This window comes from Lissotriton helveticus, chromosome 5_1, assembly GCF_964261635.1.
Source record: "Lissotriton helveticus chromosome 5_1, aLisHel1.1, whole genome shotgun sequence".
NCBI lineage: Eukaryota > Metazoa > Chordata > Amphibia > Caudata > Salamandridae > Lissotriton > Lissotriton helveticus.
Genome location: NC_136065.1, coordinates 1903852830 through 1903870726, shown reverse-complemented (window position 1 = coordinate 1903870726; position 17897 = coordinate 1903852830). Strand labels below are relative to the sequence as shown.

Here is a 17897-nt window from a genome sequence, read left to right as displayed (position 1 = left end):
AAAAAGCTCGAACGCCTCTGGAGAAAGGACTGGGCTACAAAGAGTAAAGGTGAATATAGGTCAGCTATGAAGGACTATAAAACCTGCATAAAAAACACTCAAGCGGCCTTTTTCGAAGGAAAAATACTAGCCGCAGCAAATTCCTCTAAAGAAACATACCGCATTGTCCGCCTGCTGACAAAAGCCCCGGAACCACAGCCCAGTGTGGATCCATCAGGCTTCAGATGTAATCAGTTAGCCGAGTTCTTCTCTTCCAAAATTAACAATATCCTAAAAACAATCCCCACCCATAGCACACTCTTAGACTCACAGCCCCCTTCTACTTGCCCTGATATCCCTCACCTTAATGCTTTCTCCCCGGTATCCACGGAGCTGTTTCTGGCCACTCTAAATTCTGTGAAGAGTGGAGCCCCTACAGATCCAGCCCCCATGTTCAAGTTAAAACTGGTTGCCTCCACGGTGTCTCCCCCCCTTACCAAACTAATTAATGCTTCTCTCACCCAAGGCATTGTCCCCACCAACTGGAAAAAAGCAACAGTTTGCACGCTACTCAAAAAACCTCACCTCGACCCCGCTGATCTGACTAACTTCAGACCAATCTCACTTCTCCCGGGCATTGCAAAGTGGCTGAAAAGATCGTAAATCACCAACTCTCCACCTTCCTTGAATCCAATAACCTTCTCCGTCATTCCCAGACAGGGTTCAGACCAGGACAGGGCACGGACACCGCTCTCCTGGCCGTGATCGAAGAAGCAAGAACCATCCTAGATGCAGGAGGATCAGTGGCAGTGATCCTCCTCGACCTGAGCGCCGCTTTCGACACGGTGGACCACGCCATCCTTATCCACCGTCTCAACATGGCAGGAATTTCTGGGACCGCCCTGACCTGGCTCAAATCCTTTTTAGAATACAGAACCTTCGAGGTGGCCGACGGTTCTGTCAACTCCTGAGTTCTCCCCCTTCAGTGTGGGGTCCCCCAAGGCTCCTCCTTGAGCCCCACACTTTTTAACGTATACATGTCCCCCCTAGAAGATATCGTGACACCTTTGGCATAAAGGTAGTCATGTACGCTGACGACACCCAACTGGTCGTCTCCATAAACCAGTCGACCAAATGTCTGGATAACCTGGCCACTTGGCTCCAGAACATTTCAAAATGGATGTGCGACTCTCGCCTTAAACTCAACGGAGAGAAGTCAGAGATCCTTCTACTTGGCGACCCACGCAAACTTCCCCCCTCTCTCTCATGGCCACCCTGTATGGGGACTCCCCCCACCCCCAAAAGGGAAATTAAGAGCCTTGGCATCTGGATGGACCAAGACCTCAACTTTAAAGTCGAAGCAAGAAAAACTGCCGGTACATGCTTCGGCCTGATACGGACAGCACGGAAAATCCTCCCCCTAATTCCCTTCCAGTCCAGAAAAATGCTAATGCAGGGCCTTATTATCTCAAGACTGGACTACGGAAACGCCCTGTACCTGGGTGCCCCAATATCGGTCATCAACAGACTACAAAGTGCCCAGAATGCCGCCGCAAGGCTCCACACTGGGACAAAGCCCAGATGCTCCGCCAAACCTGCCCTCAAATCATTACACTGGCTCCCAATTCAAGAAAGGATTACCTTCAAAACCCTCTGTATCTCACACAAAATACTTCATGGCAGAGGCCCCCCCCATTCTGAGACCCCTCATCAAACCCCATAAATCCAATAGACAGCTGAGATCAGACTCCCTCTCCTTGGCTATGGAATGCCCTTCCGCTCCCCATCCGAAGGGAAACCAACCTACTGGTATTCCGCAGGCTACTGAAAACTTGGCTTTTCCCATAATCTACCCCTTCTCTGGATCAAGCAGGCCGAGTATCAGTGCTGGGACGCCCTTGGGTAGCTACGCGCTTTACAAATCTGAATCAAATCAAATCAAAATCATCATAGTTGCCGCTAAAGGTTTGACAGCAAGTACAGACAATAGCGGTGACAGCAGGTGCCCCAGCCTAGTTTCCTGGTATAGAGAAATCCCCCTTGACCTAGCCTCATTAACCAGAATTCGAACACAAAAGAGTGGTAACTTGCCACTATCGGGTTAGCATGCAGAGTCCCAACCCTATTGCCTCCAGCACCTTGAAAAGAAAGGTCCAATTGACTCTGTTAAATGTTTTTCAGCATCTAGAGACAGAAAAGCAATTGGAATGGATCTAAAGGTGGCCTTTTAGACTAGGTGTAGCACTCGCTAATATTGTCAGCCACTTGGTGGTGCGAAAAACAAACAAATTGGTCTGGGTCTCTCAAGTGAAACATGTGAGATAGCAGTCTATTCGCAAGGACCTTCGTAAAAAAAAATTGCACCTGAATTTTACAACGCGATCTGTCAGTATGAGCTGCATTCCGTGGCCGGGTTGTGTTATATGTGCCTCTGCCATTGACGGGGACACTGCTTGAGAGGAGAGAAAGAAATTAAAGAGGGCAGTAAGGTGTGGGATCAGAATTTCATTGAAATGCTTATAGAACCAATTCGTGAGGTCATCTGGACTAGGGGATTTATCGGCTTGAAGAGCTAGGATTGCAGCTGAGACCTCTTCATCATTTATTCATTCCTTAAACTTGGCCCTATTGCTGCTGTTAAGGTGTGTACTCGCGCCTCCTCAATGATGGTCTGTGCTTTGGTAAGATCTATAGTCAACTCTTGATACAGTTCTTCATAAAAAGTATCAAAGGCTTTGAGCTGGTTCTGGGGGCTGTCAGGCATTATGTTCCCCTGATCCCGAAGGGCAGGGATGCATCTAGCAACTGTTTGGCTTCTGAGAAGCTGTGCTAGTAGTGCACCCATTTTGTTGGCCTGCTTATAGAAGTTTTTCAGAGACATAGTAGCCCTTTTTTCAACTTCTCCTTAATTAGCAACTCAAGTTTCCCCCTAATAGCAATGGCCTCCCTCAGGTGCTGTAGGGAGCATGTATCTCTATTGTGATCTGTGGCAACTTAGTAATCTGCTTCTAGGGAGACTTTATGATCCCCATATATTATACACTGTCTAACACTCTTGTGATGCACTGTCCATGCAAGACCACATTAACGCATCCCATGTGTGCGACATCCCCCATGACATACTCCTTATTGTTATTGTTATTATGTCCTGTAGGGCTTGCCTGGCCAACCTATCCATTAGCAGGGATTTATCAAATTTCCATGTTGTTTTATTGCCTGTCGATATTGACCCACCCCCTCCGATTAAATTAGAGCATAGTTGGAGACCACTAATCTCTTGTGTTTGACAATCTATGTATTTTCTAGGATGTCTGGTGTCCCCCACATAAGATCTATTTGTGAGTGTTCTCTATGGACATGTGAAAAAATGGGAAACTCCTGTGCATCAGGATGGCATTTGTCTCCATAGATCTATCTTGCCAAACTCTTCAAGAGTTTGTAGAAGCGTTGGCAACATGGCACCCTGTAGAAACCTATCCCCTGGATATCTGTTCAACTGAGGGTTTGGTACCGTATTAAAGTAACCAACCCATAGTAGTGAGGTGGGCGCCCAGGCATTCAGCTAATTAATAAGCTGGGTCTGGTAGTTATCCTGCCCATGACTAGGTACATAGACATTGAATATGTTGCATGGTTTCCCCTTTTGGAGGCCCTCCAAGTAGATATAACAACCCTCAGTGCAGTCTTCATGGACTTGTACCAGTTTGCATGGAAAGTCCTCGTGCATCACTACCATTACTCTGCACTTTGTTGAGCGGCTGGCAGGAAAAATGTGGGTGGGTTAGAGTTTGTTTCGCATTAGGTGTGCGTCAGAGACTTTGAGGCGTTTTTCCTTGAGGCACACTGCTTCCAGCTCTGCCTCCTTCATTTTTCGCCAAACCTTATGGCGTTTAATGGGGGCATTTAAGCTTTTTACGTTCCAAGATACTACACATATCATTTGTTGGGTTTGTCAGGACCTGATTCTGTGGCATGGGGTGTCGTCCACACCACTGCCCACGGTGGCAATGGGAGTGTGTGTTGCACGTGGGTGTAAACAATTATATAGATGTATAGGAAAGAGTAAACCCTCCCCTCCCTCTGTATTTATCCCCAGCAGGTTTCCTAGATGTAATGAGGAGAGGAAACAGAGTATTCCCCTTCGTATGAACAGTCGCACTGTGACCTCTACTCCCTCCTGACCCTCCCCACCCCTCAACTCATCACATCCTCTGATTATACAACTTATACAAACTTATACAATAAGGACATTACCTCCTCGTAAGTCTTCATCGTCACCAGAGTTACGAAGTGAGCTTCAGCTCCACACCAGAACCCTCCAAAGCAATTAACATTCTATGCCTCCCTGCCCTCCCAAACATGGCTGACCACCGTTACCCTTGACACGGTACAAGGGGAGGGACTACCATCCCTACTTCTAGTTTTTTTGGTTCTGCGCTGCAGATTCTCATGGGCGTGTTTACAGGTAAGTGGGGAGATGCCGTGCATTAGCCGGTCCATATGCCCGGGGCGGAGGCCCTGCTGAAGCGGGCTCGCTGTATTTGCCCCCCCCCCTTGTTCTCTTATGGTATACCATTTTATAAATAGGGCTCCCGGTTTTATGGTATTTATTTTTTTGCCATTTCCGTCTGTATTTATCCATATTTATTTTCCGGGCATTTTTTCTGTATTTATCCACATTTATTTTTGCCACAAGCAAAAGACGACGCTACAGCTAGTATTTTTCCACATTTATTTAAATTGACAATGTACACATGCGCTCAGTTGTTATTGGTCAACACTATACATTCATTTGAAAACTTTACCATTTGCAAAATGTCCCAAATATGCTTAAATGTGCTATCACAAGCTATTTGTCTCAGAGCCTTGCAGTTTCTGTCATTGGCAGAATGCCACATCCTTTCCCCCACTGAACACCATACTGCCCCACTGAGAGAAACTCACACTGCCTTCAGCTGCAACCCAATGGTGCCCCACCAGCACTAAAGCTGTCCCTGGCTATTACTATGAGGATTGATGTTTTGTGTGTGCAGAAGAGAACAAGCATTTGCAATGCAATAGGTCTCGCATTTACGCTAGTTTAAGCTATTGGCATTGTAAATGACAATGCCTTTTATTTATCTGTTTTAAAAAAAAATAATAATAAAAGGCATTGTCATTTACAATGCTAATAGCTTAAACTCGGGTAAATGCAAGACTTATTGCATTGAAAATGCTTGTTTATTACTCCTTTGTCTGCCCATATCATGTTCCAGGGAGACTGGCAAGCTTCTTGTAACACTACTTGAATTGAAAATGTGGTGCGTCTTGGCTGTTTCAAGAATGTTGCTAAAGATTTGCCATGCCCTGTGACCAGGCCCGGACTGGCCGTAGCGGGCACCGGGCAATCCCCCGGTGTGCCGCACGGGTGGGAACCGGTTTTGGGTCCCAGGGGGGTCGGTTTTGTTACAGGGCCGTTTTTGCAGCCTAGCTGCAAAACCGGCCCTGTAACAAAATCGGCCGAAAGCCGGCCCTGGCAAAGAGTTCGGCAGCAACCCCAACCCCCCGTGGGTGGGGGGGGATACGGCCGAGCACTTTGCCAGGGCCGGTTTTGGTTCTCAGTCCGGCCCTGCCTGTGATGTAAGAAGATGCACCATTTCCCAGCGTGCTGTCAGGGGACAGGCTAGAACACGACAGCATTGTGCCCTATGTCCGAAATGATTAATGCCACCCTGGAAAATGAACAAAGAGTGACGTACGAGCGGCGCAAGGAGCTTGTAAATAAGCCCCAATCTGTGATCTCTGTCGAAGGCCTGGAGGCAGGCAGGACACCGCTCATGTTGGGTCATTAGACTCCTGCTTGGGGCGAAAGGAAGATTGCTGTTGGGAAGAACTTAACCCCCACTCTTTGTTCCTGTTTGAAAGATTTAAGCCTATTGGCTTGAATTCCCATGATACAAACGTGCAGAGCTGTGTTAAGTGTAATGATTCGGTTTTTGTTTAATACACGCCTGACACTGCAGGTTGACGCACGCAGTGCACGCCGCGCGTGACACTCTTTAGAAGCATTTTCGTTCGAGCGCATGTACAAACATACCAGAGTTGACCGGATCCAGTGTACTCAGGGCAACTTCAGGACACGGACACCATTAAACTTTGTCCAAAACGAATTACCAGACGCAGCACAAGCCTTTAGTATGGGAATCGTTTATTTGTGTCTAGACAGTATTAATGCTTTGCTGTTGTACTGTGGCTGCAGCTCACTGCAAAATCCAGATGTAACAGAGAGTGACCGTTTTCATGTTGTATCAGATTAATAATCCACAGAGATCAATGTTATGTTATGTTATGAATATTTGTACAGCGCAACAGCTGCCCCAGCAAAGGGGCGTCCTGGCGCTATTAGAAGGCAAACACAACACAACATCAGTCTGGCGCAGAGAAGAACCTAAATTTAGACAAACAATAAGGTTTTGATAGCGCGTCTAAACTGAAGAAGGTCATCAATTGCCCGAGTCTCAGAAGGGAGGAGGTTCCACCACTTCGCTGCCAGTACTCGAAAGGAGCGGCCGCCAGTTCTACTCAGCCTGAAGCGTGGAACCACTGCCAAGTTCTGGCCCAAAGATCTCAGAGTCCGCAAAGGGACATAAGGAATTAGAAGATTCGCCAGAATTTGGGGAGACATACCTTTGAGGATTTTAAATGCCAGGCAGAGAACCTTGAATTTAATCCTCTGAGTTACAGGGAGCCAATGAAGCGAGTGCATCGTCTTGGAGACCGAGCACCGTCTAGGCAAACCTACCACTATTCTGGCCGCAGCGTTTTGAACTCGCTGCAGCCGAATAAGTTCAGCCTGATTTATCCCGGCCAAAAGCGAGCTGGCGTAGTCCAGTCGAGACAGTACTGATGCCTGAACCACCAGCTGTCTGGTGGGGGCATCAAAGAATCTCATTATAGGCCTTAGTCCTCTAATAACGCCATAGCAAGAGGCCGCCACCCTCTTGGTGTGGCAGATAAAACTAAGTGTTGGATCAAGCCAAACCCCAAGATTTTTTATCTCCGATACCAGAGAGGGGGTCACACCCAGTTCAGAAGGCCACCAGTCGTCGCCCCACAACCCCACTTGCTTGCCTACCACCATGACCTCTGTCTTCTTGGTGTTCAACTGGAGACAGTTAGAGTTCATCCAATTGGCCACTGCCCGTAAGCCGTCCCGGAACCTGAGGGCCTCCACATCAGAGTCCCCACTCAACGTGACCGCCAGCTGCGTGTCATCAGCATATGAGACCATCGTCAGGCCCCATTGCCTGACGACCGCAATACGTATAGATGTAAGATGCTGCGTTAGCTAAGCTTTGTCCCCTATGGACATCAGCACAGCCAGCACCTGCCACTCAGCAGGTTGTGCGGGCAATGTGGTACCAGTCGTTATTATACTGCAGTCTGGCCGTGTTCCTTCCTCTCCCTGGGCGGAATTCTTACAGTGGACATCCGATTGGTTGGTGACAGTGCTCATTGCGCTGAAATGACGCACTGGAAAAATCATTTGTAATTATTTAATGTACATGCACTCTGTGTTGTTTAATGAAATATTTAATTTCGCTTCATGCAGCCTGCCTGTTGGAATGCAACAAACATTTTAAGATATAATGAAAGCGTTAAAAACATGGTCCATGTTTTTAATGCTTTCATAATATCTTTAAATGTTTTATGCATTAAATAATTACAAATGATTTTTCCAGTGCGTCATTTCAGCACATGGTACAAGAGCCACAACTCACACAACAATGAGGTGAAAAGAGGCTCCTAATCTGACTCTGGCAGGGGCTCTAAAAGGGGTGAAGCCTCATTAACAAGTAAATGGTCTTTCAAAGACCTGTGAAGTGCTCTGGTGTGGCTGGCAGCTCTGTGTCTGCCCGGGAAAGTGTCTCAGCCCGGGCTGACACCTCTTAACCCTCTAAGGAGGGGGAGACACCAGATTGCAGCAGAACAAAATGTACTAGTATTTTCCCGTTTTTTACATATAAATACAGATAAAGGAAAACTTGTTTTCCGTCTGTATATATATGTAAAAATCCGTAAAAAAGAAAAACCGGGAGCCCTATTTATAAAGTGCACAGCTGCTCCAGCAAAGGGCGTCCCAGCGCTAATAGCAGAAATTAGGAGGCTACTAACAGAAGCAGGTCCTATAGTGGAGGGAAAAGGTGGGTTTTAATAGCCTTACGGAAAGCCGGGTAGTTGTTAAGGCTGCGGATATGTATAGGAAAAGAATTACAGAGTTTGGCTGTCAGTGTGCGGAAGGAGTGCCCACCAAGCGCACACCCTCCTTACCCGGGGAACAACCGCCAGATGATGAACCATTGAGCGGAGTTGACGGGTGGGTGTATAAGATGAAAGCAGGTTGGCCAAAAGGCTGGGAGACGAAACATTCGGAATTTTAAAAGCAATGCAGAGAGACTTAAACTCTACACGTCGGGCCAACGGCAACCAGTGTAGCCGACGAATAGCACTGGTAGAAGAGCAGGTTCCAGGGGGGCCAAGGAGAGTTCTAGCAGCTGCGTTTTGGATCATCTGTAATCTCAGAATTTCAGTCTTGTTCGTCCCCAGATAAAGCGAGCTAGCGTAATCCAGTCTCGACAGAACGGAGGCCTGAACAATAACCTGCATGATGGACGGATCAAAAAAACCCAACAGCAGTTTGAGCCCCCGCAATATACCAGAACAAGTATAGGAGGCATCAGCGGAGTAAGCTCACACAGAATTGGAGGCCCTGCACAGCGGGCTCATTTTTTGTCAGGATCGGCGCTGCCTGTCCTCTCTTGGCGTCCCGGATCTCTTACCTGTTTAGAGTTACTCTTGGGGCCGTCTGGTACGCCGGTGTTGCTTGCGGCCCAGTGTCTCTGCTGGCAGTGATCACAAGGCGCCTTCCAGAGCATCTTTGTGCCGGCATTGCGGTAGGGTGATCTAAGGGTTTTATGACCTCCCTCTTCCTGCCTGCCCTGCCTTCCGGAGGGAGGCGCATCACCCGGCCGACTTCCCGTGTTTGGAATGGTGTTGCTTGGCAACCGGTTGCTTCTCTCGGTCGTGTTTGTTTCACAACAGCATTTTCCTAATTAATGGCATATCGCTAGGGTTTTCTTCTGTCTGTGGGATCTAGCCATGAATGCTGGTGAGGCTCCCAGCAAGCTGGCCCCTTCAGAAACTCCTTCGCTTCTGGCCATTCAATTTGTGATTCAGGCTGCTGTGGCTGCAGCCTTTAAGGAGAGGAATGGCCCTTCTTCCCCTAAGAAACAGCACATGGAGCCTTCCAACAGTGCTGATGTTGAGGGGGGGAAGGAGGATCTCCGGGGCAGATATGTGCAAGGACAAGAACTGAAGGAGGTCCTGCAGCACTTAAGGATAACCTGGCCTTTTCTGTTCCTCCAGTGGAGGAGGAGGAGGTGGATGACTTTTTTATGAGACGGAAGCCTGAATCCCTGCCCTTGCATCCTTCTATAAAGAGGGTGATTGACAATGAGTGGCAGAAAATGGACAAATAGTCCTTCCCACGCTATCTCTCGTAGCGCTACACCATTCGAGATTTTGGGAAGGATTTACCCATCTGCTGTGAAGGTGGACTCCCTGATGGGGGGTTATCTTCTCATGGGTCCATCATTTCGGAGGATGCCTCCCCCTGGGACCCTGTCGACAAATGAGTGGAGGCGGCAGTTAAAAGGTCTTAAGCAGTGGCCAGCTTTTCCATCAGAGCTTCTGCCTACCACTCCTACACAGTTCAATCCCTTTTGAAGGATTTTTAATCCCTAGCCGAGCTGATGGAACAAGTAGCTGACGTACTGCCTACCCTGGCTGTCATGGAACAGCTGACAAGACTGTTGTCAGATATATCCTTTGATACCTTTGGGGCTGTAGCCACTGCAGGGGGCGCTGCTATTCAAGCTTTGCACCAGGTGTGGCTGCGCCACTGGAAGGCTGAAGGAGCCTAGAAGTCCATTCTTATGAAAATCCCTTGTTCGAGGACCAGGTTGGCCAAGGGGCTGGTGTCTTTACCGGCCGGGAGGAGGGTAAACTTGAGGAGGGGCCTGGTTTCTCTTCTGGCTTTGGATTATGCCCCGTGCATCAATGGTGGAGGGTGCAAGGTTTGATGTGAGCGGTGATAAATATTTTGCCTTGGGCTAGTCTACACCTTCAGGGTGTTCCGTTTGAGCCCTTGGGGTCCGTGGAAATTACATTTTTTTACTATGAAGATGGTGTTTCTGGTGGCCCCTGTGTCCGCTGGTCGGATTGGGGAGCTGGGATCTTTTTTGCGGTCTTCTCCTTTTTTGCGTGTCTTGCCAGACCGTATTGTTTTACGCCCCGATCCTAAGTTTCTGCCCAAGGTCCAGTCGATTGTCAACCGTTCCGGGAAGTCATTCTGCCTACTTTCCCTCCAATCATTTGGTCCGGGGTGGATTCTGGTCTCTCTCTGTTGGATGTCCGGTGGGCGGTGTTATTGTATTTGGAACAGACTTTGCCCTTTTGCAAATGTGATAGTCTGTTTGACACTTTTGGCCCTGTTCGATCTAGTCATAAGCCTTCTCTCTCCACCCTGAGTAGGTGGATTAAGCAGACAATCCTGCTGTCCTATGATTCCCTGGGATTAGATGTTTCTGCCCAGATCCAGGGTTGGTCTACCCGAAGGTTTGTCTGTTTTCTTGCCCTCTCTCTAATGAGGATATCTGTAGGGTCGCAACGTGGTCCTCCCCGCACATGTTCATGAATCACTACAAGGTGATGTTGGGTGGTCCTTCTGCTGTGGATTTTGTTGAGGCTGTTCTCCAGGCTGGCTCTTCCGGCTCTTATTGTCACTCCTGCTGAGGGATGTCTCCTTGTTTTTTTTCCATCTGTATTTGTTTTTTGGATTAAACGTGGTGTTTGCATTATCCTGTAGTCTGTGGTTTCTTGTGAGTGTTTACGAAGCCGCTGGGCTTGGGTATGTGTTCACTTTGTAACTCTGGTGGTGAGGAAGATTTACGAGGAGGTAATGCTCCGGTTACCTACCGGTAATCATCATTACTCTGAGTATTGTCTTTCTCGCCACATGAGTTCCCATCCCTCCCTCCCTCCCTGTTTTACTGTCTGCTTTATGTGATTGCTTTTCGGGGCTTGGTAGTTCTACAGGAAGTGGGGTGAGTCAACCCTACCCTTGTACCATGTCATGGGTGACAGTGGTCGGCCATGTTGGGGAGGGATGGGAGGCATAGAATGTTAATTGCTTTGGAGAGTTCTGGTTTGGAGCTGAAGCTCACTTCGTAACGTGTGTGGCGAGGAAGACGATATTCAGAGAAATGAAGATTACCGGTTAGTAACCGGGGCATTAACCCAACTACACACATGAAAGTACCCACGAGGTCATCTTACAAGCACCCTGCAGTAGTGGCCCCTGTACATAACCCCGTGAAAGCCACCGAAGGTCTCCATTGTCCGTGGTAATTGTGGTTCATGGGGCAGATAACGTTACGTAATTGCCAGATGAGCGAGCCATGATAAATCGTTCTTTTGGCTGTTAACAGTCTATCAGTACCTCATTTACTTGCTGCTCTACACGTCACTTTGGGCTTCTCCGCTCCGATATCTCTTTAGGGCTCCATCGCTGTTCTGTGTCATTACCAGGTTGTTGTCCTCTTCTGCGGCAGGCCTAGAATGTCCTGGGCTTCCTCCGGTGTGCAAACCTAGTTTAGCTATCATGTCCCTTGGTCTTGAGCCTTCATCTGACCTAGGGGCTCTGACTCAATGTCCCCTGATGATAGGTATATTCACATTCTGGTCGTCTTTCAAGATTGCTCGAAAAGGTTCTGTGCAGAAATGTACAATGTCTTCTTCCTCCTCGACATGTCTAATATGAATGTTATCTTGTCTTGACCTGTCCTCCAAATCATGACATTTCTCCTACAGGTGTGAAATTTCAGTTTCCATTTTTGCCTCAGAGTCTTGTAATTTTGTCGATGTCCTGAATCATGCTTCTTGTACCATCCTCATTGGTGGATACTGTCTCACCCAATGAATGGATTTCCTTTGAGACATCTGCCAGCCCAGATTTTAGAGCTTGCATTTGGGTTGTTATCATGTTGGCTAGTTTGTTGTGGAGGTGACCGAGATGGGACTACAGGTCCTGCCTCGTTAAGGGGGCACCCCCATTACCCCTTATCACCACCATAGTGTCTTGGGCTCTCTCGTGTGGGAGGGGGAGGGGGCAGCAGATGGAAATGTAAGTTTTACATCAAGATCGTTTTTTCATAACCTCGGACCCTGGTTTCGAGCCCTATAGGTGTTAAACTGCCAAGTCATGCCAAATCGTACAGCTAACAATGTGCACTAATATGGAACAGCCAAGCTCAGTCCTTCCCTCTGGGGATCTTGCAGCCTGATTCATGAAGCTAAATTGCACTCGCAAAGGGCCAGATTCTGAGAATCTGGCCCTTTGCGAGTGCGATTTTTGCATTTGGTATTCATCATCCCAAATGCAAAAATCGCTATTTAAGAATTCGCATATTTGCGAGGAATTGGATTTAAGGAATCTCTAATAGAGATTCCTTAAATGCAATTCATCAACCAAATAGAAATAGCGAAATCGCTATATTTGGTCTCAATTTACCACCAGGTCTGACTTGGTGGTAAATTGCGTAAATAGTGAAAAAAGCACTTTAGTGCATTTTTTTCTTTTGCATGTTACACACACACATGTCCTTTGGACATGTGTGTGCGCAACACCTGTTCAAATGTGCATTTAAGGGGTGCTACAGGGTGTCCTTTGGACACCCCATGCACCCTTTAAATCGCTATCTGATTTGCGAGTAGCAAATTGCTACTCGCAAATAAGGGATACTCCCCATTCATTCCTATGGGCCTTTTGGCCCATAGGAATGAATGGGGAGTTATTCCTTTTTTTGCGAGTAGCAATTTGCTACTCGCAAATAGAGAACATGTAGGAATCGCTATTTATTTAGCAATTCCTACATGAATACCGTTTTGCGTGTCCTCAATAGCGAGTCGCTATGATTCGCTATTAGGGCCACGCAAAACGGCCCGTACATGAATCAGGCTGTTGGTTTCAAGCCCTTTGAGCATTGAACTGCAAAATCAGATGATCCTCTGTGCGCACTAATTGGAAAGTGCCAGGCTCAAACCCTTCCTCTGTTGTCCGCTTTCTGTGGTCTTGCTGGGGGAGTACCATTCACAAAGTGCCAGGTTTGTGCAGACCCCTAAAGCTAGCCAAGGACGGTGAATGAGGCTGTTCCATTGAATTTCACTTGCGGGGCATGATATCTATCTCCTGCAGAAATATAGCCACTGCCTTCCTCTGAGGATGGGCTCCAGGGTCATGTGCGCACTCTACCACGCTCACTCACACCACCAGGGTTATGCGTACACAGGGGTTGAGCACCTCTTACTTAACCAGCTGCAAGAGGCCGTAAGGTCTGTGGGTGTTCTCTCTACTCAAGGACGGCCTCGTTTTGGTGCTATTGGAGCCGGGCTAGGCCCAAGATGGCTGCTTTCACTCACTCAACCCTCCAGGCCAGTGCCTCTTCCCCTAAGCTCTAGGGAGCTGCCCATGTACCCAGTTGCTTTACACTGTGTGCTGAGAGCGATTTAATGGCCACTGGCATGGAATGCCTCCATCGTCTTTGGACACACTGGAGAGTCCGGAAGAGAGGCCCAGTCTCGGAGCTCAGTCGTCAGGTGCCATTTCATTTTGGCTGCAGGCTACGCCCCTCTTTGGCTGTCTTTTAGATTCTGTATTGTTTCTGCTTATTGACACCAAATGAGCTCCCCTGTGTCAGTGCAAGTTGGAATAAAGAAAGGTCCCCTGCGTTCGCCCCTGCCTCAAATTGACCATAGTAAGCTGTAGCTTTTTTACCCTTGCCTCAGTGCACATGATGATCATGCATGGATGCTGGAGGTATTCTTGTGATACAGATTGAGTGCTCTGTGGTCTCAATGGAAAAATCAGGTGCATCCTCTTCCTACCATGACTAACGACCACTCTCTGGATGGTACAGAACTGACAGTGGTAGCCGCAATTGTGTTTAGTGACAAGGGAGGACTTTTGCCTGATCCTGTCAGGGAAAGTTGCCTATTGACATCTCCCACCTTTTTAAAGTAGAGCCTAAGATGGATGGTTGGAGACAGGCCAGATAACAGATGTGAATTTCTTGGCTTCTCCAGGACATTCCAGGAATCCTATGTAGTAGGTTACCAGACATTTTCTGTCTTATTGTTAATTGCAAGAGCTGTCTCCCACAAGTTAACAGGTAAGTAGGTTAGACAACCTCGATTTCTTTTGTACCATTGTTTTGGGTCTCTTGTGATGCATGGCTGCAAACCCCTTGTGACAACGACTTGGCTGGAACAATCTGAATGGAAGAAGTAAAAGAGCAGAACTGCCCAGAATGGGTCTGAAAGCCAGCTCCATTAATACACAACTACTCTCTGCAACTTTAGTATAAAGATAGGGCATAACCTTTCAGCCAGAGAGCCAGTGTTTCACTACTGGAACTCAGGGTGCCAAACCAGTGGCTGAGGAACAGTTCTCTGCTCCAGGGTTCGAGTTATCCACCACCAACTCCCCTTGCCAGATTTGGGACCAGATTCTGGAGAAGTTTGACAGCCTGCCAGGAGATTCTGTTTTCAAGTGAAAACCTGCTTTTCACTTGCCTTGAGGTGAAGTAGCTCACCAACTGCTGAGGAGGAGCATTGCATGGGCCCTTGTAGGAAGACAGACTAGTGGCTGAGGAGGCGGGGACCTCTGATGGCTGCTGTAACTCAGGGAGAACATTCACAATACATGATGACGGGAGAGGTCTGGGTCATGTGAGTGCTTCTACAAGTGCCCAAGATTTAGGGGCTTTCTTTAAAATCCACAACGTGTTTAGTAGGTGATTCCACTAATGAAAGCTAAAGCCTAGCATCAAGAGCGCTCATTGCTTTACCGCCACTGTCAGTGGTTACACCATACTGTGGTGCACCAGGAAAGAAGCCAGTCCCTGTTCACCGCCATGGGTATTGGCTGTTGCGTGCCTCAACATTCTATCTGGAGTAGGCTCCTAACTTTGGTTGTGGGGCATTGTCTGGGCTCGAGGAAGAACTCATGGAGCAGAACGCCCCTGACTGTGAGCGGAATTACTGCCGCAGAGCCACTCCACCCATATTTCTGGTGCTGCCTATGGTGCCCTGACCGAATATACACTGGTGCATGTATGATGTGCCACAACTAGCATCAGCTACAGGTCCAACTCAGTGGGTCCTGCAAGGCTGTGAGCAGCAAAGCTGCCAGCCAACAACAAATTGCAGGCCCAGCCTGTGTGAACCAACAACTGAGACAAAAAGGTAGTGTCTCAATGTGATCCCGAAGGTGGGGTGGGGGATAACAACTGCTTTTTTGGGGACTGAAAGTAATAATCCTCCACCCCGTCCCTCATAGAGAACTCCCCTGAAATTCCCCTTGAATGACCAAGGGCAAGTTAACATTACCAGATAAGACCTATCCATACAAAAGAATTTAGCCTGTCTCACAAATTACCCTAGTTACTAATTTACAATTGGTATATTGCTTATGTACAGTGAATGCATAATGTGGTGGTATTAAAGTAATTTTCTTTTAGAGACTGCTGGCGGATGCAGATTTATTAATTGTTATCAGATTTTTTGTGATTGCTGAGTCTCTAACTCAACTCACCTCCATTAGAACGCCTTGGACTGTACGTCAGGTGTTAAAAGGTTATACCCGAAGATCAGTTTTGGTCTCAATAGTAAGGTTAAGTTCCAGAACACCTGTGGTAAAAGGCTCTGATTATCACAATCGATTCCCAGTAGCACCCGATTGCTGCCAGACCCCTAAATAAGTATCCACAGTACAAACTAACAGTTGTCACGGTATTACCTTATCCTTATTTCTCCCACCGCTGTCAACCTTTTCCTGGCCTGAGTGACTTGCAGTCATACAAGCTGAGTTCATGAAAGGAGCAGGACATAAAAGGAAAATCCATATTTGTCTCCCAGCAGTACTGTGAGAAATATGACTTTTACCATATGGTCGTCAAGTATATTTCTTTACCTACTAAGGGCACAATCACCAGGTCCCCTGTTTTACCATACCTTACCTGTGACACCAGTGCTGCTGCCCACCCATTCGCTCAAACATTTTCAAACATTTTGCATTTTTCCTCCACTCCACAATACCCCAAGAGTTGTAATTGAAGTGCCACACTACCACTTCCCATTCAGAAACAAATATAGAAACGTTTAAGCACCATTGCAAAAGTGTTAGCTTATGTGTTGTAGGAAACCATAACCTAACAATTGCAATTACATTTTGCTTTGTATTCATCAACCAGAGTAAGCAAGCACAAATGAAGATTCCAGTCAAACCCATAAAAAAAGACGTGAAGAAAGATTTCAGGCAGCTGCAACTGGAGAAGGAAGAGTTGGAGAAAAAAGAAAAGAAGATTCGGCAGCTTCTTGGAGAGCTTTACATTGATAAGGCATACCTGGAGACGCTCCTCAACGATGAAGGTTATAATTCTTCTTCTAATTAACCCCAACTAGTTCTATTATTTCCCAGAACTATCCTCTGGTTCCAGACTCATCCTGTCTCCTTCTCACAAATGCTTGTTTTTTGGGCTTGGGAAGCACAAGATTAGATCCATCTACTCAGAACATGTGGCTACCTGTATATGGGGATGTAGCGAAATTATAGTTTCAAGTTCCTTTGTTAGTGCAGGGAAGCCCTGGAGAACCACTAGTGATCTGCAATACAAATTTACCAGAACAAAGCATCAGATCCATTTTAGGCAACCGTCTATCACTTTCCTTCAAAGTTGTTTGTGATTGCTTCCCACATACAAGGACACAAGCAGGGAGAATTCTAAATCTGTAGTAGGGGCTAGGAATCTTCACTAGTTAGCATATTTAAATATCCATTGTACCAATAACAATGAAAGTCCATGGTATTTTATGGCAGTTTTCGGTCAATGTAAACAAAGCTGATGTTTTCAGAACAATTTAAAGTCAGCAGAAATACTTTTTTTGCCTTCTATACACATTGCATAAGTGTAAATAATGTCTTATGCTTTGGTAAACATGCGAAAAAGCAGTCCCTCTTGGACAAGGCTGAGGCACACTGCCAAATCAGTGTAGTGGCAAGCTTGTCCTGCAACTTGTGTTACAACTCTGACCTGAAGACACATGGATGAGTTTAATCTCCCTTGTTTTCAGTATGAAGCCGTGTGCCTTCTGTGCCACCGCTACTTGATGATTCAGTTGACACCACACTCGGATCATTTTCACAATAAATTAATGCAATTCCCAGGCTCAATTAAGGCTACCATCCATTGTTCCATCATATTTAAAAATAAAGGAAATGATAAAAAATAACTGAATAGAGTCATCTAACTAATTTGCAATTTGTTGGAGGAATATACCAACACAATTAACTAAATATTATTTTGTTTTAGTTAAATAATATTTTGCTCATGCCTGAAACACATTTTGTACTTGGCTGATCTCGAGCCATGCCTGTGAATCACTGTGTTTTAATCATTATTGTAGACCTGGTGAAAGGCAACGTAAGAGGCGGGGTTAGACTGAAAGATCTGATCATGAGCGGCATCACTTACCTGGATACCAGGACCAATTTCTGGCGCCAGCAGAAGCCCATCTATGCCCGTGAACGAGACCGCAAGATCTTGGAGCATAAGTGGATCAAGGAAAAGAAGGTCAGACCAGCAGATCCAACCAGATACATCCTGAAAAGCTTGCAGGAGATTGATCGAAGTAAGTGAAAGGGAGTTCTGATATTTTACTGTGGTTATAGAGCATGCTCTGAACTAAATTGTCTGGAATCTGTATCTCTCAGTTATCCACTAATGTTATAAAAAAAAGGAGAACCATGTAACTGTTGAAAT

General features: G+C 46.8%; 1 protein-coding gene across 1 annotated transcript in view; it reads left to right on the top strand.

Moving 5' to 3' along the window:
• Positions 1-17897, top strand: part of ODAD4 (outer dynein arm docking complex subunit 4) — a 159196-nt gene that overhangs the window by 57265 nt on the left and 84034 nt on the right. Inside the window, exons 5-6 of the mRNA XM_078641410.1 lie at positions 16329-16506; positions 17542-17766. Of these exons, the coding sequence (XP_078497536.1) occupies positions 16329-16506; positions 17542-17766 (403 nt within the window). The remainder of the gene's footprint in view (positions 1-16328; positions 16507-17541; positions 17767-17897) is intronic.